Source organism: Protomyctophum bolini, assembly GCF_963924005.1.
Source record: "Protomyctophum bolini genome assembly, chromosome: 16".
NCBI lineage: Eukaryota > Metazoa > Chordata > Actinopteri > Myctophiformes > Myctophidae > Protomyctophum > Protomyctophum bolini.
The window spans coordinates 14,433,869-14,459,490 of record NC_137877.1 but is presented as its reverse complement, the minus strand read 5'-3'; the positions used below and the strand labels follow the sequence as shown (position 1 = coordinate 14,459,490).

Sequence of the window (25,622 nt, the reverse complement as noted above, 5' to 3'; positions counted from 1 at the left end):
GATCACCTGGGGGGGGAGGGGCACACAATGTTACAGCAACTCCAACGACAACCCCTAGGGGCAGGTACAACAGCATATACCGCTATGTACAAATAGAAAGCATATATTTGAAAGAGGGAGTGCCACAATTTGTCTATGAGGTGACAGTACTTCATTAGACACCCTGGAGTCGTTTTTATGTGCAATGGTGTATTAACTTTGTATTTAGGGTTTCTTCCTGGAGGCTGAACCCTTGACAATCAAACGGGCCAATGAAATAAACAGTAATATAGTGAAATAACATTATCAGCCCCTAACCCCTCCCCCTTTATCATACAACTACAGCTGTATGATAAGGTGGATCACCACCCATCACCACCCACCAGGCAAAACAGGCATACTTAACAACATTTTAACAAATACTGTACACTTTTTTGAAAAAGTTATACCTCCTTATATAACAATAAGACCTGATGATCATGTTTTAGGGTGGAAAAGAAATCACGGCACTCCATCTTTAAGAATCTGCAGACATCTGCAGGTAAAAGTGTGATACCAAATTAAATCAAAAGCTTGACTGGCACAACTGTTTGACACAACAATTTGCCACCAAGTACAAAATGTAATTTTAAGTACACAGTGTAAATCTGCGTTCACACTGGCAGCTACAAACGATAAAGCAAAGCAGCAAATCTGCCGCCAAGTCGCCGTTCAAGTGTTGAACAACACACTTGCCATCAAACGTGCGTCCGGCAAGTGAAGGAAAATACAAAGGCTGGGTTGAAAAGAACAGGGAACAGGCTGATGGAAATCATTTGTTTTTCCCCTGTTACAAGTGGGAATTGTGTGGAGAAAGAAGGTATGTGGAAATGGTTAAACAGCAGCTTAGTAGCTGCTAGTATGATGAAGTTGAAGCCAGATCAACTTTATCTTGTAGCTTTGTAGCGGGCGACAAGGCTACACTTGTATCTTCATGTCGCTGTGTTCCATTGAAAATGAATTGTAGCCTGGCTGTAGCTTTGTAGTTTGTCAGTACGAATGCAGGATTACACTACCATACATACTGTACATTACAGGCATACATAAGTGCACCCAACTCCAAATACAGCAACGGACACTAAGTACATAATAAAATGAAAACTACACAATGTAACACTATATTAGGCATATATAAAGTACATCCAACTCCAAGTACATTACATAATTCAATGTTAAGTACACATGTAACACTATCATAGATAGGCATACATAAAGTACACAATCTCACACTAAGTACATCATTTAATGTTAAGTACACACTGTAACACTAACAGTATGATATTAAGTGCAAACTTTACCATTAAGTAAACAACACCCACAACTCTGATAACGACAACTTTAATCAACTTTTTTATTAGACGTAAATTAACACTTAGCCCGCTAGCGTTTATTGAAAAATTAGGATCTAATTCACGCCAGCATTTTTCCCATTTGAGCTCTTATTTTGAAAAGCCACATTTCCAGTCTACCGGAAGTGAACATAACCTAGGAAGCTGAACGGAGCCTGGACAGGCCTTGTTTACAATATGAATCCAAACCGGGGCACTGGAGCAGGGCTGGACTGGCCACAGGACGTACCGGGCATATTCCCGGTGGGCCGCAACTGTAGGGGGCCGCCATGATAATTTTCTTTTTTTTTACAGGCAGGCAGGCCAATAGGCAGCAGGCCACAAGCAAAGGTCCGGACGTGCTGCCATTCTGCCAGTGCCATCATGATAATTTCACTGTACCTGTATCAGTGAGTGACAAATAAACCCTCTACAAAGGGTTGTGTAGTTAGTTGTCTGTTGGTTTGTATCATTTATGTTGTTCTGTAAAAGTGGTGGTATTAGGGCTTGTTTGTTTGTGTGTGCCTCGATAGAGTGGGCGGTTTCTGCTATTAAAGTAGAAATACATTCTCCTTTGTCTATGTCTGAAAATGCAGTCAAGTGGATCATCACCCAGTCGGCCAGTCAATCACCACAACGAAGGTGTGTAGCAGTGACGCCTCCCCATTATAACTGACCTTTATCTGGGTCTCGGTGGGGGTGGAGGCCAGGAAGGGGGGCTGGCCCACCAACATCTCAAACAGGATCACTCCTACGCTCCACCAATCGCACAGCTGTGTATAACCTGGAACACACAAGACAGTCCTTTAATTCACTGTTACGTTTAATGTTAATGTACAATTAAATTCAAAGGAGCTTTATTGGCATGAGAAAACATACGTTTACATTGCCAAATGCAAGGGTCAACATATAATAAAACTGTTGAAAATAGGGAAAGTATATATACAGTTGGAGGGGTACAGCATTGTGTAAACAGAGCTATGTCACATTGCATCGTTATATACATGTTATATATACAGCGTATGAAGCTTTTTGAAACGAATATTTGAAGTCATTTTGGAACAAAAAGCTGCATTTTCCTCAAAACTATTTAAATGGTATACAAAAGAAAGAAAGCCTCAAATTGAAGTGTGTGCGCGTGCGACGCGTGCGTGTGTGTGTGTGTGTGTGTGTGTGTGTGTGTGTGTGTGTGTGTGTGCGTGCATGTCTGTGCGTGCGTGCATGTGTGTGTGTAAAAGCAGCAGGTCTGTTTACATGACAGGGTCTACTCCATACAGGCAGTAGTCCTTAGGGTGGTTCCATTCCATTGGCTAACCTTCTTTTATCGCAACAGTTCACAAATCTCGCTGCTGCGTTCGCACACATAGTGGGCAGATGGTTAGAAAGTGTAGCTCTGTTTCCACCACATTATTCCCTGTTGACTGAATGTCCAGCCAGTGTGTTCTGTGATGCACTGTGACCTTATTGTGAAGGTGAGAGCGGAATATACGGAATATAGCGGATGTTGTTATACTGCGTGCCAGACAGTAATACAACTTGTGTTAAAGGAGAATTCCATGCTAGGAGGAGGCTTTCTTACCTTTATTTGAAGTTGTTACGTCCCCAACAAAGAGTTCCAGGTGTTATTTTGTGCAAAAGTGCATTATTGGCTATTTCCCCTATCATAAGCCCTCAATGGGGGTTGGGTTTTTGTGCCAATTCACTTATTTCCATCTAAATAAGTAGTAAAGTGTGCCACTTGGGATACTATTTACATTATGAAGAGAGGATATATGCAAAAAAATGATTTTTGAGCGATGGAATATTCAATTCAATGCAATTCATTGAGGGCTTATGTTAGGGGAAATAGCCAATAATGCACTTTTGCACAAAATAACACCTGGACCTCTTTGGTGGGGACGTAACAACTACAAATAAAGGTAAGAAAGCCTTCTAGTATGGAATTCTCCTTTAAGAACCTACAAAAGTTGTTTAATTCCTGAAACATTCGCAACTCATGCAGTCGACAAGTAAATCAGATTTGAAAAATAAATGCACAATACACAGAAGACAAGGTCTTTTTGGGCCATAATATATGAACGCTGTATTCATACATAGATAAGCATACTCTGGTCTTTCCGTGCCACCCACTAGGGATGTTAATTCTTCAATTAAACGTAGAAGTTAACAATTCAAAGAAGATACTGCAGTTCTATCATTGTTGTGAATGTGACCAGCACATGTGGGCCGGTTAAAAAAAGTCCCCCCCACCTTGGAAGCCACAGAAATGTCTCTGCTTTTGCATGTGATGTGACAGACAAGACAGTGCACTTTTATTCCTCATAAAAGATGCCATTGCCTGGTCCTGTATCTCAAATGGTCAAATAAACATTAGATTAAAGAATATAATATGCCTTTTGTATTCTTTCTTTTATGTAGATTTTTACGTTAAGACATTGAGGGAAATTAAGATTCTCAGATTGTTTTTAAATACGCCGCTTATCAACTAACCGGTTTAACCAATTTTGACCTGAGATCAGATTTAAAAAATGTCTTCTAAATCCTGACAGTTTTCTGAAAAAGCTATGTTTCTATGTCAGTGGTTCTTCGATTAAAAAAAAAAAATCTTCAATAGCTAAAGCAAATAATGCAATAATGCTAACACCAAAAGGGGTTCCCGCCCAAAATGGGTTAAAAACACCGCTTATCAACTGAACGGCTTAATCCATCGATACGGTTATCAATTATTATCAAATAACGAACCAATTGGTAACCGAGATCCCCCTAGCACCCACCTTTGCGAAGCAGCACCTCTGGAGCGATGTAGTTGGGCGTTCCCACCAGGGAGTGAGCCAGGCAGCGTTGGTGCTGCCGCGTGGCGCGCTGCTCCAGCGTGGTCATCAGACGGTCGCCGCAGCGACAGTTGGACACGTCGTCCCAGAAGTCACTGGGCTCCATGCTGTCCTGTCTGACGTGGCTTCCTGCAGAGGACCCAGAAGAACAAGTGGTGTTACATACAAAAGATGATAATGCAATATACAGTATGTTTTGTTGTTTTATATACTGCAGTCATGTATTCTGGATATTCTATATTCTATGTTTCATTGTGTTTTACATAGGTAGAGGCCTCGTATAAGCCCCTTGGGCTTTTTTTGCCTCAGCCTAGCACTTTACCCTTCTTATATTTGTACGTTCACTGTATTCTTTTTTTTACTGTGCTGAATAAATAAATACTAATACTAATACTGTATGTTTTGTGCTATAAAAGGTGTGTGTGTGTGTGTGTGGGGGGGGGGGTGGGGGGGGGGGGGGGGGGTATGTGGAATGGCCTGCAGACCAGACTAAAATTGGCTTTGATAATAACCCTGAGAAGTTTAAAAAACATCGTTTAACAACAAGTGTCATTTTATTTCGGACACTCTTGGCCAGTTCCCACTTGAAAAGGAGACTTGATGTCTCAATGTATTTTACTGGTTAAACATTGCATAACAAGCTCTTGTTAATACTTTTCATTGGTTAAATACTTTCAACCTGGCCTCCTCAAAGTCGACGATTATTCAACATTACATTATTTATTTCCCAGCCATATATAGCGTCCACTGAATACATATATATTTAATCAACAACTACAGCTGTCACTATTACAAATTTAAATTGACAATAAATGAATTGTCACACAAATAATTGCAATTAACGATGTAATTGTATTTTTTTGGCATTGAACATGTAATTGGAATATATGAATAAAGAATATTTATGTTTCTGCCTGGTAATCAAAGAATGCACAGGGAAGATATGACAAATAACTGAAATATACAAAGAAATTACTGACATATTCATAATTTGTATACTTTAAAAAAAGATTATGAGAATTGTCCAACATGGAAACAATTATGACGATTATGAGGAGATAATTGCGATGGGACGATTATGTCACAATGGTGACAGGCCTGTATCCACATCGGGGACCCGCTCGGCCTCACGCCTCACCTTTCTGGTAGTACTTGGAGTTGTGCGTCCAGCGGAAGCCGGTGCACAGGCCGAAGTCGGTCAGCTTGATGTGACCGTCCAGGTCGATCAGGATGTTGTCGGGCTTGATGTCGCGGTGGATGAAGCCCATCTTGTGGACACTCTCGATGGCCAGCGTCAGCTCGGCGATGTAGAAGCGTGCCAGCGTCTCGGGGAACACGCCCATGCGGATGAGCAGGCTCATCATGTCTCCGCCGGGGATGTAGTCCATGACGAAGTACAGGCTGTCGCGGTCCTGGAACGAGTAGTAGAGACGCACCACCCACTCGTTGTCCGCCTCCGCCAGGATGTCCCGCTCCGCCTTCACGTGGGCCACCTGGGGGGGGGGGGGTTCCATGCAAACAAACAGTTATACCATTGGAATGCAATGCTATTAACCATTCTTCTAAATCATGACAGTTTTCTGAAAAACCCATGTTTCTATGTCAGTGCTTCTCAAACTATTTCATGTCAAGGACCCCCAGAATTACATGTAATTGGCCGCCGACTCCCATCTGAACATATGTTGTTCCAGGGACCTCCCCAGAAGCAAAGATTTGAGTTGAAAACGATTGTGACACATTTTCACGCTGCAGCACGTTGTGAGCTTGTAGATCTGTTCTTTTTGTCACGTACGGTAAATGTTTTTTGTTCTCATTTAAAAATAATTGAACCGGGCCAGCCCCCTGGCCGCATTCCTGGGGGTCTGGGATGTTCCAGGGACCCCTCCAGGGACCCCTACACGGTAACTCTGTAATTTCTCGACCGTTTCGGACGCGGGGCGGCTCGCCGGATCACAAATATCTCATGCCGCATTTCATCCGTTTCATTACCTGGTTGCGGTTCAGGACGTCCTTCTTGCGTAGCGTCTTCATGGCATAGAGGGCGCCGGTGTCCACCTTGCGCGTCAGGCACACCTCGCCGAAGGCGCCGATTCCCAGAGTCTTGAACTTGACGAACATGGCCTTGTCCATTTTGGCACGCCGCAGACGGTTGTAGTTGGACTCCTTCTGATTCAGCATCTTCCGCATTTGCTCCTGCTCCGCTTCCGATAGGCCGGCCTAGGAGGAACAGAGGGCATGCGCATGCATAACGTGAGTGGCAAATCGAGTGGCAAAGTGAGTTTAAAGTCGTTTGATGCAGTCAGATCGGACCTTTCTGTTTGGATGTATGGGCTGTCAAGCCCAGAAGTTATTTTTTTTACTTCCGGGTATGATGATCATGTCACGCGCATACCAAGCCCCCAGTGAAGCTCTCCAACGTTGAGGCGCTTTGCCCTAGTGGTAAGAACGGGGACTGCAGGCAGACCCGTGGAGTTATGACGAGGAAACCCTGTGCTCAACCTGGATGGAATCTGGCTCCCGGCTTTTTGTCATTTTGCTGTTTATTCTGTTTATAAAGCTTAAGCTTAAGCTTTCAGCTTAAGTTCCTTTTGCAGAAGGTTTATAGTGTAACTCTTGCCTGTACAATTGTTTTTTTTTTCCTCTTTTCTTATACTTTCTTATAGTATCGTGTTTTGTATGTTATACAGCTGCACAGTCTTGTGGAAATACGGCACCAACATTCTGCTTCTTACAGCAGTGGTTCCCACAAGAACCCTCAAATTGATATATAATTTATTGATATAAATGTGGGCTTCATAGAAAGTGTTACCAAACATTTCATTTCACATTGCAACATTACCTAACTGTGATTGGATTTGGTCTCTTTTCAAAATGTTTCAAAATCTCTCTGAATAGGGGTCAGTAAGGACTGTATGCATGCAGCCAGTGATTGAATGGAGGACATACTGTATGTGTGTGTGTGTGTGTGTGTGTGTGTGTGTGTGTGTGTGTGTGTGTGTGTGTGTGTGTGTGTGTGTGTGTGTGTGTGTGTGTGTGTGTGTGTGTGTGTGTGTCATATATGTGTGTGTCATTGCCTTACATACGCTCATCTGTCGTAGTATGTATCAAATATTGGCTTGGATTACAAGCAGGCCAGATGATGTGCACCAGAATACCTTAATTAGACACAATCTGCAACCCCATGTTTCTCACATTCATAAATTGCAACTGCTTGTGATGTAATTTTTTTTGCAAATAGTCGCAAAACTGTCACAGGCATATATCATTTAAAAGCATGTGGTTCTCTCACCTTGGACATCTCCTGCTCCAGCTGCAGCCTGTATATCATTTAAATCCTCTCACCTTGGACATCTCCTGCTCCAGCTGCAGCCTGTATATCATTTAAATCCTCTCACCTTGGACATCTCCTGCTCCAGCTGCAGCCTGCGGTTCATCTTCTGCTGGTACGTCTTCATGACGTTCTCGATGTGCTGCTCCATGTAGAACTTGAAGGCGAACGGGGAGTAGCTCTTGATGCGCGACTCCCTCTTCTCCTCGTCGCGGCCGTTCTTCCTGACGGGGACCGGCGACGTCTGGATCTGCTTCTTGTCCTTCACCGCCTTCTCCCCCTTCGTCGCCTTCGTCTTGTCCTTCCCGTGCTGCTGGTTCTCCTCCCCCTTCCCCGCACTCCCTCCGCTCCCGCAAGAGGCGTGCACGCCTCTGGAAGAAGAGGGGCCTCCTCCCGCCGCGGCGAGCTCGGAGGCTCCGCACATCGCTCCGGCCGCTTCCATTGCCCCGGGCTCTCCGCCGGCCGCCCCGGACATGAGCAGCGTCTTGGGGTACGGGGGCGGCGGGCAGCGAGGCTCCTGAGCCGGCGGCTCCAGGGGGTAAGGCTCCTCTGGCATATAGGCCAGGGGTTCGGCCGTCTCCTGGGCCTGAGCTTGGGCGGCCATCCAGCCGGGGTGGCAGGGTCCCACCGCCGTCTTGGGTTCAGGCCTCATCACCCGGATGCTCTTCACGGGCTGCTGGATGGGCGGTGAGGTCACTGCTGTGATGGTGTTGGGGGGCCCCAGGGAGGCGTCCTGTTTGCTGGCTGTGGGCGGCGCTACCGCCATGGCGGGCCGGGCGCCGTTGGGGGGCCCGGCCGGGCGGTTGTTGAAGGAGTTGGTTCGGCTGGGCACGCTTCGAATTTCCCCCCTGAACGGGCCCTGCGGCTGGGGTTGTCTAGCGGGAGGGGCCCCCTCAGGGCCCGGAGGCCCGGCCCAGTGGTGCTCGTACAAGTCCAGGTTGAGGCTGGCCCTGGAGGGGGTGAGGAGGCTCTGGGGGAGGTCAGCGAAGTCCGGCCCCAACGGCCCTGGCGCCCCGCCAGGGGAGCGGGACATCATGTGGACCTGGTGGGAGGTGGGGCTGGCTTGGCGCGGATGTGAGTGGGTGTGGGGTGGCAGGTACATGTTGACGGGGTATCCACCAGCTCCTCCTGCACCCACCCCACCTCCCGGCCCGTTCGCCATGGGAGGAGGCGCCATCTTGTTCTGGAAAGAGGCGCTCCTCTTGACCCCATAGCCCGAGGGCTCCATCATGTGAGGCCGCGGGTGGCTGTAGTCGTAGTGGGGACCCGGCACCGGGCCACCTGGAGGCTGGGGTTGGAGCTGCAGGGGCTGGCCAGCGACATTGTAGCTGATCATGGGCCCGTGTTGCTCCATGTTGCCAGGGTAAGCCTTCTGCTGAGCCCCAGGCGGGTACATGGCGTTTCCTGGGTTGCTCTGCGGAGCCATACCCGGGGGGTAGGCACCCATGCTGGGGGGTCTGCCCATGGGGTTACTCATGGCAGGACCCTGCGTTGCAACAGACGGGGGCATCATGTAGTTCATAACAGGGGGAGCGCCCATGTAGGGTCTGGGCATCTCTCCCTCCGGACCATACGCCGCTGCCACGCCATCGTACATGGGCGCGCCCATCTGGTGGTACGACGGCATGGCACCTGCTTCCCCTGAAGCCTCCAGTGGGGGGCGATGGTCCATGGAGTTTGGCATGCCACCTTTTCCTGAGAGGACCAGGAAGATGTAATCATGAGTAGCGTTAGGTTACTTACAACATGGTAGAGGCGTGCAGTTCATTAAACTAATGCGTTTACAATTGATTATAATCATGATACATCTCGATGCATTGAGAGCTGTGCGTGTGCTGCCGTGTGTGTGCAAGCGCGTGTGTGTTTACCTGGCGAGGTCTGTTTGATGACGCGGACGATGAGTTCGGTGCGGGGGTCCAGGTAGCCCATCTTACTGATGTACTCTAAGGCCGCCTCGATGTTTCTGCTTCCTGTCTGCTTCAAGGCACGCACTGCCATTTCCTGTTAGGAGGACAGAAGGGAAGGTGATAGTTAGAAATACTGGCCCAAAATTTGTGTTGCGTACCATGCTAGAAGCGTTACAATGCTAGGACCGCTACCATGCTAGAACCGCTACAGTTGAAATGCTATGCATGTTGTTACATTGAATATATATTGAAATGCACAATCGATACCCAACCCTACGCAAAATGCCGTAGGCGTTCATGCAGCAACATATTAAAAAAAACACACACAGGCACACGCACACATACACACACACGAGGAGGATTTAAAAACATTGTCCCAGCGGCCGTCCATGCACCTGCATCCTCTCCAGTCGGGGTCATGTACCAGCGACTTCCTGTGCCCGTCATAACAACATAGAAACAGCACACACACACACACACACACACACACACACACACTTCTCCGTGCTCCAGCCCCTAAGTCTTTATGCATGGGTTTGTCATGGAGATTTACACACTTTTGGTGAAAAGCTTTTTCTTAACTAGGTTCTCAAAAGGTTTCCAAAACTTCCCCAAATAAGCGATCTACAAGCCCCCACATGCCGTTTGGCTGTAGCCACACTACTTTCTTCTAATCCCCAAACCGGGTGAACGTTGTAGCCTTCTACTACAGCTGCATCTGTACCGTTAATGTATATTCGACAGGTCCTCAGCGTTACTACAGGGGCTCCGCCATCCGCCAAATGTTTGTGTGATGGGGAACAGATCCCTGCTTCATCTCTCTCATCTAGGGGGTCCTTGACCTGGAAAAGGGTTGAAGACCTCGGTTCTACAATAATACAGCTGTATCTGTAAATTCTCCCAGTATGGAACCAGTAAGACGCCCTGAGAGCGAGAAGCTCGCGTGCACGCATCTGCCTGGGTGACGGCAGACTGCTGGGCGAGCGCTGGCGCTTTGGTATGGGGGGGTCAGAACAACATGGAATTAATTATTTACTGGCCATATATGGAGCGTGTCTTGAGTGTACAGGGTTTGATGAGGTCAGATCAACATTATGGAATGTCAGAATGGGAAGGACGGGTGGGACAGGATCAACATATGGAATGTCAGAACAGGTCAGTTCCATATATGGAGATCTAAGGGTTTGAGGTTTGTGGTCAGATGTAGAGTTGCTGGCCGGCTCCATATATGCAGATCTAGGTGATGATCCAGTCTTCTCCATGTATGGTTGGTTATCCATTTGATGATGTCAGAGTGTGACACAAGGCGTGATGTACTGGACTGACAACCATATATGGAGATCCAAGGGGCTTCATTATGTCACATGATATGTCACGAGGTGTGACCATATATGGAGACGTGATGTCACGAGGCGTGACCATATATGGAGACGTGATGTGGCATGGGTGACTAACTAACGGACGGGAGATGCAGGTTTTCATAGTAAATGCGACCTACGGTCTGAATAATACAGTTGCAGCTGTTTTAGACGATACACTCTACAAGTTGGAAGAAACGTGAACACTTTCAAAGACAGTGTCAGTGACCCAGGAGACCTCTCTAAACTGCCAAACTCAGTATTTTCTATAAGCAACATTTAAAAAAGGCTATTGCACAATGATTTACTGTTGTGGAAGCATACATATATGTTTCTTTGGCTCCCAGATGACACCGCACACACGCACGCACACACACACACACACACACACACACACACACACACACACACACACACACACACACACACACACACACACACACACACACACACACACACACACACACACACACACACACACACACACACACACACACACACACACACACACACACACACACACACACACACACACACACACACACACACACACACACACACACACACACACACACACACACACACACACACACACACACACACACACACACACAGGTGGGGGCCAAGCATGCTCATCTCATCCCACAGTTGGAATCTTGCGGTTCAACAGGTGGGTCATTGGAAGAGACCAGAGGTATGTAGGTCACCTATCTCAGAAATGTTGGTTAACCACAAAGGCCCTAAGCCAGCCCAGAACAGGCAATTTATGATCAAGAGAGAGAGAGAGAGAAAAAAACACTGGGGCGATGCTCGCAGAACATTCCAGCCACTTTACCGTCTTTTATTAAAATGATGCCAATCATTCCACTGGTCATTTAGAGCAAGGAAGATTAGAAAGGCGTTTCAAACCTGCAGGAATCCAAAATGAGGAATTTGTTCCATCAGCCCTGGACACTCGTTAAAGTGTCGGGGTGGGCAGACCCACTAGCAACACACTGCTGAGCCCATCTGGATCACATTGGGAGAAACTCAACTGTTTAAATAAAGATTTTAAACATTTTAAGTAGATCGTATCAGACTATCGTATCATACTTACAGTACTGGAATTGCATTAATTATTTTAACTAATTATAGGGCTATTATTTAATAGTGATGAACACAATGCTAAATGGTGCTGTGTTGAAATGAAATGAAACCCACCACCATACATCCACTAAGACAATCGGATATGTACATTTCCAGAACCATGTTTTGGACTTTTCTATAGGATAATAATATAAAATGTGACCCGGGATTATCGTCAAACTAAAGGGTCTATTTGCCTTATCAAACGAATAGCCATAGACAAGAAGAAACCATTGTTATGATCACAAAAAGTGCTAGACCACGAATAGTTTATTTGGAGGGCTTTGCTACTTTACTTACTATTACTTTAATCTAATATTTGAACAATTCAATGCCGAATATTTGTGTACCTGATAGTGAAGGCAGCCTGGAATGGTTCAATTTAAACAATGTCAAACCTGGAGCTATGCTATATGGTTCACTCCATACCCTCTCTGTGTTCTTACCGTGTTTGTAACAATGCAAAGCCCAGTCTAACAGCAGAGCAGGGAGCCAGTGGCCAAGGGTGAACAACTAGCAGGGGATTCCAACAGGAAGCCATTCAGATACCGTATTATGTGTAGCTGGCCCGGCTGCTGCATTTCATGCCTTGTCCCTTAACTCTATTTGCACTGCATACGGTCATATTGTCCTAGTACAATGTGTGCCAGTACACACTCACTCACAGACTGTACAAGTGGTCAACTCTACTTGTCGACTGCTGTTCTGCACAAACGTTGCCAAGTCGAATTCCTCTGCTCGCTCTCTGATTCTCTAGTGCTGTCCAAACAGACTCCCACAACAACTATAGCTGCAACAAACAGCCTCCCACAACAACCAGACTGCAACAAACAGCCTCCCACAACAACTATAGCTGCAACAAACAGCCTCCCACAACAACCAGACTGCAACAAACAGCCTCCCACAACAACTATAGCTGCAACAAACAGCCTCCCACAACAACCAGACTGCAACAAACAGCCTCAGAAGCAGCGGGACAAACATTTGATATCTCCAGAATAATTTGGTGTTGTAGTCTTGTTAGGTTGTGTTTACATTTACGCAGTGGCAGCGCTTCAATATGTCATAAGTCTCGCGTTGATCCCGCCTCCAGCGGCCGCATCCTGCTGCATATCGCTCCGGTCTGATTTGGTCCGTAGTACATCATCTCTGATACCAGACTCCTTCTTCTGGCAGAATGCAAATGTTGTCCAGCAGGGGGAGTGGTTAGTTTAGGCATTTAGAATTTAGATCAAATCTTAATGGCAAAACCTTTTTTTTTTAATGTTGCGAAATGTTTGAAAGTTTTTGTGAGCTTTGTAGACCAGCTAATATCACCATTAACCAAATAAGTATAAAAATGACTGTATATATGGCTTGTAGGCCATTGTACACTATTTGTTTTATTATTTCATAATAGGCTTCATTTTTTTTTTTTAATAACATTTGCCTGTGTGTAAATTTGGTTTGCAAAGCCCAAACGGAAAACATGTATGTACGTTGCTTTGTTTTAATGTTCTAATCTTCTAATGTTGAATGCCAAACATATATAATCGCAATACTGTATGACAATGAATGGTCAGCTATGAACGTCCTGCCACCACCACCACCACCAACATAACCCAACACCAAACTAAAGAGAGAGGCCTCTCTGGTTCTCTCTCCCCACACCTAGATGAGGAAATCCCTATGAATGGCATATGACCTCACCACACAGACATGTCAACTCAGACACCGGTGGCCGGCTGCTGCCACTCGGCAGGCCAGGCCATGGCCATGCAACGCTTGCATGTGTGCTCCTGCAGGCCACTGGCGGAACAGCAGCAAGCGCATGCTGAGAGAGACATGTGCCACCCAATGTACCCTGGCCAGTGGTGGAAAGAGTACTCACATGTTATATGTAAAAGTACCATTACTGCAATGTATAGAAATACTCTGTTACAAGTAAAAGTAGGTGAACTTAAAGAAAGTGCTCTGTTTAGTTCACAGAGAAGAATATTTTCTTACATGAAAAGGTAAGGGTTAAAACCTTGTTTTTCTATGGAATGAAGGATTTTCAACCTGAACTGAACGGAGGACTTTCTTTAAGTTCATCTTCTGTCTCCATGTTTTAACATTTTGTGTTTTCCGTCAATTAACGCGGTATACTTGATCATACTGCAGCGTCACACCAAAGCATCAAAGGTAGCACATCTGCTACTTTTGAATTTGAATCATGAAAAGTAACAGTTTTGGACATAATTATGAGGTTTCCACCCAATAGATGTATCACAATACAGGGGGTTACCTTTTAATATATTGTGATACTGTAAGCACTTTTTTCTTTCTTTGAGGGGCGCTAGCCACTCCTATATATACAGCTTTTGTCGGCACAAAATGTCCGCAACACAAACTTAAAAAATTAAATTGAAAGACATTGACAAGGAACGGAAAATGTGTGTCATCTTGTCCCCACACGTCTCATATTTGCCATCGACAATGAAAGGAGAAATTAGGTCAATTGTCTGCCAAATATGACATTTGTGGCAACAGGCATTCTGATTGGCCAGTATGAGAGGATGCATGGTTGACGTTTTTATGTTTTTATATCAGAATATAGTGATCTACAAGCTCACAAAGCATCCTACTGTGATGCATCATGAACTTACACGTCAGCTATTTATATTATTATGAGCATTTGCAGGGCCATTATAACCGAGGTGTCACATGATACTGTGACCAAATCAATGACCCATGTTTCTAATGGGAAAAAGTGCTGAGAAAGGAATAAATGATAAGGAAACACAGCAGGGGACAGAGAATAGAGTTGCTGGCACTGGTCTCTGCCCAAATGTTTGGGACGCGGAGCGCGGCACCGCACACAGTATTCAGACATCTGGGATACACATTCGAACATTTGGGGACACAGAGGGGACAGTGGACACACATTCTTTAACATTTGGGGACACAGAGGGGACAGTGGACACACATTATTGAACATTTGGGGACACAGAGGGGACAGTGGACACACAGCCGAACGTTTGGGGACACAGAGGGGACAGTGGACACACAGCCGAACATTTGGGGACACAGAGGGGACAGTGGACACACAGCCGAACGTTTGGGGACACAGAGGGGACAGTGGACACACAGCCGAACGTTTGGGGACACAGAGGGGACAGTGGACACACAGCCGAACATTTGGGGATGCGGATTCTGAAGGGAGGGAACCGGTCAAAGAAAAACCATGTTGAAAGCAGCAGCCAATGTTTTCAGCTCGGAAAGGCAGGAAACGGTAGGTTCATGTGTGTGTGTGTGTGTGTGTGTGTGTGTTGGTTTTTGGGTGTGGAGTGCATGTGTGCAAAAGATAATCGTGTACAGTGTTTCCTCCGCCATCGGTGTATGAATGTGTGTGTGTGTGTGTGTGTGTGTGTGTGTGTGTGTGTGTGAATGGGTGAATGTAACGCACAATCTCTGTAAAGATCTTTGGATAGAAGCGCTATATAAACGCACCATTTTACCATTTACACTCTGTGCAAGTTTTTCCTCTCTGTATGTCCCTCTGTTTCTCTCCCTCTCCTTCTCTTGGCACTGTGTGCATGTGCGTTCAGTGTGTGTGTGTGTGTGTGTGTGTGTGTGTGTGTGTGTGTGTGTGTGTGCGTGCGTACGTGTGCGTGTGACTGCGTGTGTGCATGTTTTGCTTTGAGGGGTGTGCCGTGTGTTTCTGTGTTTGTGTCGTTGTGTTTCAAGGGGATATCTGATATTAAATGTGCATGTGTATGCATGGCATGCCTGTGTGTGTGTGTGTGTGTGTGTGTGTGTGTGTGTGTGTGTGTGTGTGTGTGTGTGTGTGTGTGTGTGTGTGTGTGTGTGTGACTGTGTGCCTGTGTGTGTTTGACGGTGCGTGCGTGCGTGTGTGCGTGTGTGACGGTGCGTACGTGCATGTGCGTGTGCGTCTGGGTGGAGTCGGCTGTGGACGGGCCTTAGCGGTGCGTTCCAGCCCTGACCCGGCTGTCCTGGCGACAGATGTTCTCTCCCAACATTCCACAGCCCAGGAAGCAGGAATTCAAGCTATTTGTACGTCTGTCTTTTCTCTCTGTCTGTCTGTCCGTCCGTCCGTCCGTCCGTCCATCTGTCTGTCAGTTGTTCCCCTATCCCTCCCTCTGTCTCTCTCTGCAGTTTGTCTTTTCTCTCTGTCTGTCCGTCCATCTGTCTGTCAGTTGTTCCCCCTCTCCCTCCCTCTGTCTCTCTCTGCAGTTTGTCTTTTCTCTCTGTCTGTCCGTCCATCTGTCTGTCAGTTGTTCCGCCTCTCCCTCCCTCTGTCTCTCTCTGCAGTTTGTCTTTTCTCTCTGTCTGTCTGTCCGTCCATCTGTCTGTCAGTTGTTCCCCCTCTCCCTCCCTCTGTCTCTCTCTGCAGTTTGTCTTTTCTCTCTGTCTGTCCGTCCATCTGTCTGTCAGTTGTTCCCCCTCTCCCTCCCTCTGTCTCTCTCTGCAGTTTGTCTTTTCTCTCTGTCTGTCCGTCCATCTGTCTGTCAGTTGTTCCGCCTCTCCCTCCCTCTGTCTCTCTCTGCAGTTTGTCTTTTCTCCGACCATTCACACCGAGCACTATGACTGTAACTACTGAAATTATACCTTTAAAAATTGTTCCAAGTCAATTGGACGGCATAGTCCACACCACAACTATAACAAATACTATGTTGATAAATATAGTTATAAGCAGTTGTGGGAAAAGTACTCAAATGTTTTACTTGAGTAAAAGTATCAATATATGCAATATAGAAGTACTCTGCTACAAGTAAAAGTCCAGTGTGTGTGTGTCTGTGCGTGCGTGCATATGAGGATGGACGCCATATAGCGTTTCTGTTTTTATCTAGTTAAGAGATTGTAACTTTAAACACCACCGCACATGTATGTTGTTGTTGAGTAGCATAGAGCTATCATCACGTGACAAATTAAATGATTGATATATATATATATAACAAAATATCTGATGGATGCGTTAGCGCACATGCTCGCCGATACCACAATTTTACGCTGTATCTGAGGCATGATACTGGTAGTATTGGTATAAACTCAAGTATCATACAGACACACAAGTAACCTTTACACACACAAACATTAGCACATGTGCACACACGCACGCACACCACACGCACACGCACACACACGTTGCATAAGGGTGACAGTACTATACTGACACACATTTATTCTACGGTTTAGCTATCATCAAATTCCATAATACCGTGCTGCTGCTGCCTTCCAGCCAATCAGAGCTCAGATAAAAAGACAAAGAGAGGTCGTCCCCCTCAGAGAGAGAGAGAGAGAGGTGGAAACAGAAAGAGAAAAATGGAGAGACGGCGCACGAGAGAGAGATCTAGAAATGTAGAGGGAAAGACAGGAGAGGGGGGGAAAAAAGTTTTTTCTTATATTAGTTTTCACTTTGACCCAATTCTGAAAGACATTCCAGAACGGGACCCTGTAAACCAAAGCCATCTGCTGGGCCTGAGGAGAGCGGAGAGGGGATGGACGCACATGCCAAGAGGGACTCACACACAGTCACACACACACACACACACACACACACACACACACGCAAACACACGGACACACACGGAGTCACGGACACGAACACACACACACACACACACACACACACACACACACACACACACAGACACGGACAGTCGCACACACACACGCACTCTCATCAGTGGTGAACAGTGTGGGCCTGACGTGTACTTGTACGTGCCGAAAATAGTCGCTCTACAAGATCACAGCGTGGCGCAGCGTGACTCTTTGTGTGCTTGTAGATCGGCTAATCGTGGCACGTGACACCACACCAGTGCAACGTCCTCAATCATGCAGAGCAGAGTGTAGGCCTGTCACCATTATTACACAATCATCTGATCACAATTAAGTAAGATAATCGCATATTTTTCTCCTATGCCCAGCCTTGTCTGTTTGTGTGAACACAAAGACGATGATTTGATTGGCTGATAACCCCATAGCGATATTGGCATATTGAAGATAAAAGTGAGGGCAGAAAATTGAAGACGCCAAAAGTGATTGGCCGGAATGACATTCGTGATGATTTGATTGGCTGAGCACGGAATGTGATGTATAATGATGTATGATGATGAGAACGCCCCTCACTGCATGTGTGAGTGTGATTTTATCGTCACAATCATTTCCATGTTAAAACACATTTATTGCCTTTGGTGCAATATTCCGTCATTTAAAACGCTAACGTTTTTGACGCTTTTGACGCTTTTGACGGAATTCTCCGTCAATTAATGTACTTTATCGATATGAAACTGAAATAATCGGCATTACATCCCCAGCAGAGTGAGGATGGAATGTCCAGTCATGTACACACACACTCTCCACCCTACCACATTTCCCTTTCCTTTGAGAGAAGGTGATTATGTAACGGGCCACGTCTTACTGTAACTTGCGTCTCCAGAGAAGAAGAGAGAGGGGGGACAGAACAGGGGGGGGGGTGGGGTGGGGGGGGTCTTGGGGTCCGGCCGGCAGAGCCGCCTTGGGAGGAAGGAGGAGGGGGGTGGGGGGCTTTTCAAGACCCCTAAGGGGCCGTTCTGCTGCGGCCATTACCATCCTGGAATGTGGCAATAAAAAAAGCTCTGCAAAATGACTGGTCTGTTTTCTGGCCCCTGCCACAATCACACAATCACAGTATCACGCACGCACACACGTACGCACACATGAACGCACACACGCACGCACACACACACACACACACACACACACACACACACACACACACACACACAGCTGTCACACAAGGCTGTCACCAATACACATTTAAATTGAAGATTAATTAACTGTCAAACAAATAATTGTGATAAACGATTTAATTGTGATTTTTGCACTGAACATTGGAATGTAACAATTTGTATTTCTGTTTTGCCTTTTAGGCTTCGGAATCACAAATTGCACAGGGCAGACAACTTACCAAGAAACAACTGACACATTTAATAAATGAATACGTTTTGGAAATAAAGACATTTCCAAAACTTTTACAAACTAGAGGAAATACTTGATCAATCATTGTGAACTACTGCAATTTCCAACTGCAATTGATCGTGACCATGGGTCTGTGGCTGTGCATGTCTTTACATTGGCATATTGTGCATTTATATAGCGCTTTTATCCAAAGCGCTTTACATAGATTGTGCATTACATTCACCCATTCATACACCGGTGGTGGAGGAAGCCATGCAAGGCACCAACCTGCACATCAGGTGAAAACAAAATCCCTTTCTGGCCAAAAAGTGCATTTATACGTGTGGTGGGGGGCTCGAAGTGCGTCCACTAAGGAAAGTAGGCTTTCTAATTACACATACTGGTCTGCATGGTTTATGCAAGCCCCAGAAGTCGACAGTAACATAGAGTAGCTATAAATGCGAAGGCATTAAAGCTATGGACCAGAGCTAGCCAAAGCCTATATGTGGCATGCGCCTGGACCACTTGGCCAGCGGGCGCCCCAGAAGCTTGAAGCTCTCTTTAAGATAAAAATGCAATCACAAAACTGACTCGCGAACGTAATTATATATCTTGATACCCAAATGGTTCAGTATACCAACAGAGATGATGTAACAGAGACAGACATACCAGACTAAATGTAACCAGGACAGACAGACAGACAGACAGACAGACAGACAGACAGACAGACAGACAGACAGACAGACAGACAGACAGACAGACAGACAGACAGACAGACAGACAGACAGACAGACAGAAGAGAGGACATTCTCTGTGGCGACGTACACGCCGGAGCGACAGAGGAACTGTTCCACCCTGCTGCCATTGAATGTGCTCTTCCTGTTTGGATTGACCAGAGCACGGTCCAGCCCACTGCTCCACTCACAGCCAATGGAGGTCAACACTGATTGGGCCGAGCCCAGGATGAGGATATATGGCTCTCTCACGACATGCAGCCCACAATGGCCTTCTACTGTCTGCCATCCATCATTGTTAACGTTTTTTTTTTTTAGACCTGAGGCCGATTCTAAAACAAATCCTAACACTTTTCTGAAAAACCAATGATTCTATGTCAGTGGGTGCTCAAACTATTTCATGTCAAGGACCCCCAGAATTATCTGTATTTGGCCACGGACCCCCATCAGAAAATATGTAGTCCCAGGCAGGGACCTCCCCCAGAAGCAGAGATTTGAGTTAAAAACGTTCGCTCTGAAAGAATATACTGTATGTTAAAAGATTTGCGGCCAACAATACCATAAAAATAGTGGTATTTTTCAATAGCTAAATTATGACATAATGTTTAAAACGCCAAAAGGTGTTCCCGTCCTGAATGGGTTAATGCAGTAGTTCCAGGGGGTCCCCAGAAAAATGATAGTTTGGAACCAAATGGACCCTTATGGGTCTGTAATTCTCAAGAGTTAAATTAACATTGATTTTACAATATAAATTGGGGTCTCAGAGATAGAAATGCCATTAAATGGGGGTCCGTAGACTAATTCATGTCAAACTGGGGGTCCTTCAAATTAAACAGATTGAGAATCACTGCTAGAGCCGTAAAAGTCTTCTCGGGGGTCCCTATCTGGCATTATCTCTTCAAATGGGGGTCCGCGGGGCTAATTAGTGTCAATTTCTGGGTCCTGAAAAGGTTTGGGAACCACTGGGTTAATGAACTGTGTGGAGGGGATTTTATCACTTATCTTAAAAAGAAAACTCTATCAAATCCTGTCATCCATGACCAGTTAATGATTACTTTTCTTTTGTTGTGGTGGTTATGCAAGAGGAAAATCAGTAGTATTGCGGAGAACGTCATTTGAGGTCGTTATTCATATTTTGTTGGCGTATGCGGGGAAAACGTTAGGAACAAACTCGCCGACGTTTTCTCTGTTAACTAATTACCATCGTATCCCTTTTAAAGCCAACCAGAAGAGCAGTGACCTCACATCTATACGACTGCCAGCATCCAACCACAAACACACACCAACGAACATGAATCCATCTGACTACTAGCATCCAACACCCCCCCCCCCCACTGTGACAGAAGTGAAATCAATTTGAACTTTGAAGCGGTTCTCCCTCCCTGGAACGGAGTGTGTGTGTGTGTGTGTATGTATGTGTGTGTGTGTGTGTGTGTGTGTGTGTGTGTGTGTGTGTGTGTGTGTGTGTGTGTGTGTGTGTGTGTGTGTGTGTGTGTGTGTGTGTGTGTGTGTGTGTGTGTGTGTGTGTGTGTGTGTGTGTGTGTGTGTGTGTGTGTGTGTGTGTGTGCGTGCGTACGTGCGTGCGTGTGTGGCTTCTCGCTCCAGCTCAGACGTGGAGGCTGAGTGCGAGCAGGAGAAAGGGGAAGGATTTCTGGGTAGTGTTGTGCATGGGCCTGAGACAGAGAGAGAGCGCGGCATGTTTGGCATGCCAGAGCCTGTCACAGGGCCTGTGTGTCCCCGGGCCTCGGGCCAGCCCTCCAGAACTCAACCACTGACGTGCACAACAAGCCCTTTAATATCAACCAGCAGCAGCATCCAGTTAGTACCGCCCTTTTTCTTTTAATCACTCAGGATTTGAAGAATTACTGAGGCCAAACGCGAGTTTACTATACCGTAATATCCTGAAGTGTTCATTTATCTCTGAGAGTCTAAATGGAAAATTAAATGGTGCATTTATATATATAGTGCTTTTATCCAAAGTGCTTTGCATCACATTCACCCATTCACACCTCATTCAACCTGCACATCGGGAACAATTAGGGGTTCAGAGTCTTGCTCAAGGACACTTCGACACTCACTCTGGGGTAGCCTGGGATCGAACTAGGTGGGTGCTCGCGGTTCCCACCTGGGCCGCTCTACCGGCCGCTCTACCCTTGCTACAAATGTAATAAAACGGACCCTCCTGGTTAATTTAGTTTGTACAATCTCAGAGTTACGGATACAATAGGCTCCAATTGTAGTTCCCTTTTCCAGAAAGTGGCATATACCGGTATATCCATTCCCTAACCTGTCTGAGCCAGATTGGGCAGTATTGAGTTCACCAGTTCTCTCCTCCTGCCTGCATCTGGGCTCTCTAAAGCAGAAACGATGAACAGGAAGCAGTGGGACAAAAATGATATCTCCATAATCATTTTGAGTTGTAGTCCCGTTAGGTTACATTTGCGCTGTGGCACAGCTTCAATATGTCACCAGTCTCGCGTTGATCCTGCCTCTAGCGGCCGCTTATGGCCACATATCGCTCCGTTCTGATTTGGATCGGAGTACATCGTCTCTGCCCGAGAGAGACCAGACTCTCCCTTCTGGCAGAATTAAAATGTTGTCTCAGCAGCAACAACTGAGAAACACACCACACTACTATGCACAACCATAGTGAAACACACCACACTACTGTCTATGCACAACCATAGTGAAACACACCACACTACTGTCTATGCACAACCATAGTGAAACACACCACACTACTGTCTATGCACAACCATAGTGAAACACACCACACTACTGTCTATGCACAACCATAGTGAAACACACCACACTACTGTCTATGCACAACCATAGTGAAACACACCACACTACTATGCACAACCATAGTGAAACACACCACACTACTATGCACAACCATAGTGAAACACACCACACTACTATGCACAACCATAGTGAAACACACCACACTACTATGCACAACCATAGTGAAACACACCACACTACTGTCTATGCACAACCATAGTGATCCCTAGCTTGAATCCCAACCCTGAAGGGAGCGAGCATTCAGCAAAAATCGAGAACCTCATACGTTTAAATAAACTTTATTTTGTATTTTATTTAATTAGCACAATTGGTTATTTCTGCTATTCATCATTCAAAAGTATACAGAGCTTAAGCGGTTAAGAAGACAGCATGCACATTCCCAATTTAAGAGTGGCCATGTGGTCAAAATGACTGATACTCCGCAGAAGGAAAAGGTAACTCGTATGTTCCGTCAAAGTCCACTTTGAGCAAGACAGCCCGCCCGGCTCACTCACTGTGACTGACTCAGGATTAGATTAAGATTGTCTGTGTGAAATATCTCAAATCAACACGGGTGAAAGGCGAGGAAATGCCTCACAGCAGGTTGCGAGGCTGACGGTCCGTGTGATATTTCAACGTGTGAGCATTTTTTGGGGGGCCCAGCGTTATGTAAACGTGGCGCTGCAGTAGTACACACTTGGCAGGGAGTGGTTGTATTGCCATTGCATGTGAGACCATAATGGGTAATGTCTCTCATAGGGCCTTCATTAAAACATTTAGACCCGAGGACGATTAAAAAAAAAAAAAAGTCTTCTGAAAATGTTTCTATGTCAGCCGTTCTCAAACATTTTCATGTCAAGGACCCCCAGAATTATATGTAATTGGCCGCCGACCTCCATCTGAAAATATGTCGTTCCAGGGACCCCCCAGAAGCAAAGATTTTAGTTGAACACGTTCGCTCTGAAAGAACATAATTATATTCAAAGATTTTCACTACATTTTCATGACTTTTCAAAAATAGCAGATCTGCTATTTTTCAATAGCAAAAGTATAACATCCCGTTAAAACATTCTTCTGTAGTTATACCAGCCACCGATAGCCTGGGTGTGCTTACACTTACACACACCTGTCTTGACCCACTCCAACCATCTGAGCTGCAAGTGATGAGCATACACACTCACGGCTCCATGTGGATACACAGGCTGGGCTAATCAACCGGAAATATATAAAAACCGCTATTTAGAACAAATAACTGACTTATAAGCAACAAAAAACGAATCGTCATTCACAAACAATACAGTAATTTAATCTTTTTTAAATCACTGAAATAGATTAGTCTGAATAACCACTCACTAACTATACTATACTAAGCTTGTAGAGGTGTTTCCTGTTCGGGTTCATATTCCTTTTATTTCATTGGCTCAGCAGTAGAAACACACCTTGACACAGGCATGGAATGTTCATCGTTTTAAGGACAAGGCCACTGTCACAGTGGTGCGGAGTGGAGTCCACTGTGGTCTTATAGTACATCATGTTCTGAAGGACAAAAGGCCAAAATGAGGGACATTTCGTGGCCTCTGTGAAATTCCTGCCCTGGCCTCCGGTTCAAAATGGAAACCTGACAGTATAGTCACGCACAGAAACTATTAGCTTTCCCCACACATTTTGGTTTTGCCACTGCTATTGAATCCTACTGGCTGACCTGGTGGTGAGTCCCCACTCCCCATACCACTTCACTCCAGTTTAACAACCCCCACTCTTCAACACCTCCCCCAGCCTGTAGGAGTCATTCGCACAGAGACTGATGACACTCCATCACAGACCATTCGAACCCCTAGACTCCACAGTGGTGGACACTGACAGGCATAGATCTAAAACAAAAAACAGATGCCTCATTGGCCGCTGCAGTTCATTGGAGCGATGTGTGGAAGGTGTGGAAGGCACGCTGTGTCGCTCATGACGTCACTGGCTGCCACTCAAGTGAATACTGGCCAATCACAGCACAACTTTTCCGGGGCCTTATCAAGTCAATCCAAGGGAGCTTTATTGGCATGAGAAAACAACCATTTACATTGCCTCTGATTGTCCTACCGAAAGTCCCCTTCCTTTATGTACCCGGAAGCTTGGCAAGCTTCCGCTCATGCTTTGCAAGGAATCTCGGGGAAGCTTGCCTCTGGGAAGCTTGCCTCCATGCCTTCAAGAGACACACGCCCCAGAGCCTCCATGTTGCCTTCAAGAGACACACGCCCCAGAGCCTCCATGTTGCCTTCAAGAGACACACGCCCCAGAGCCTCCATGTTGCCTTCAAGAGACACACGCCCCAGAGCCTCCATGTTGCCTTCAAGAGACACACGCCCCAGAGCCTCCATGTTGCCTTCAAGAGAGACACAAGCCCCAGAGCCTCCATGTTGCCTTCAAGAGACACGCTCCCCAGAGCCAGAAGATGAAAGATGAAAGAACATGCAATCTGGAGTGCACTTTCACATAGTGTCACATCACACACAAACATGCTTGTACAGCCGTACACACACAAAAATAAACACAAATAAACGCACGCACACACACGCACGCACGCACGCACGCACGCACACACACACACACACACACACACACACACACACACACACACACACACACACACACACACACACACACACACACACACACACACACACACACACACACACACACACACACACACACACACACACACACACACACACACACACACACACACGCGCACACACACACACACACACACACACACACACACATCCTTCTCATTTTCTCACCTGGTCACACCCGGCGTTGACCAGCTCCTGCAGCATCTGCCGGTTGACCTCCCCGACCCCGGCCGGGTGGCCCGACGACCCCGAGGAGGACGAGGGACCCGACTCGTTGGCGAACGGCATGAGGGACTTGCGGATCTCCCGCAGGGCGTTCTGGTAGTTGTTGAACTTCTGGGGCGGCCGGAGCTGCTGCTGCCGGCTGGCCTCCTCCTTGCTGGCCTTGCGGTCGGCCGTGCGTCCTCCGGCCTCGCCGCCGCGAGAGCCGTGCAGGGCCTGGCTCACCAGCTTGGCCGGCTGCTTCAGCCCTTCCTTGATCTCCTGGAGCCGCTGGCGCGTGTTGCCCACGTACGGGGCGGCCGGGAACGTCTTGGGCCTCATGATGATGACGGCGCCTCCTCCTCCTCCTCCTCTGGCCCGGACGAGGCCGCCGTCGGGTGTGTGTGCTTGCGCGTGTGTCTACACACACCAAGTGGACACGCCCTTCTTCCTTCCCACTCTA

The 25,622-nt window shown here is 46.5% G+C and overlaps 1 protein-coding gene across 3 annotated transcripts in view; it reads right to left on the bottom strand.

Annotated features, from left to right (window-relative positions):
- lats2 (large tumor suppressor kinase 2) overlaps window positions 1–25,622 on the bottom strand; it is a 29,309-nt gene extending 3,687 nt beyond the window's left edge. For all 3 annotated transcript variants that reach the window (XR_013965568.1, XR_013965569.1, XM_080786604.1), the window contains exons 1-8: window positions 25,127–25,622; window positions 9,374–9,506; window positions 7,573–9,200; window positions 6,167–6,394; window positions 5,316–5,670; window positions 4,121–4,306; window positions 2,024–2,130; window positions 1–6 (exon numbers count right to left, since the gene is read on the bottom strand). The exon at window positions 1–6 is cut by the window's left edge. Coding sequence is in view for 1 of the 3 variants with exons in the window: in XM_080786604.1 (XP_080642730.1) it covers window positions 1–6; window positions 2,024–2,130; window positions 4,121–4,306; window positions 5,316–5,670; window positions 6,167–6,394; window positions 7,573–9,200; window positions 9,374–9,506; window positions 25,127–25,501 (3,018 nt within the window). In the remaining 2 variants the exon portion in view is untranslated. The remainder of the gene's footprint in view (window positions 7–2,023; window positions 2,131–4,120; window positions 4,307–5,315; window positions 5,671–6,166; window positions 6,395–7,572; window positions 9,201–9,373; window positions 9,507–25,126) is intronic.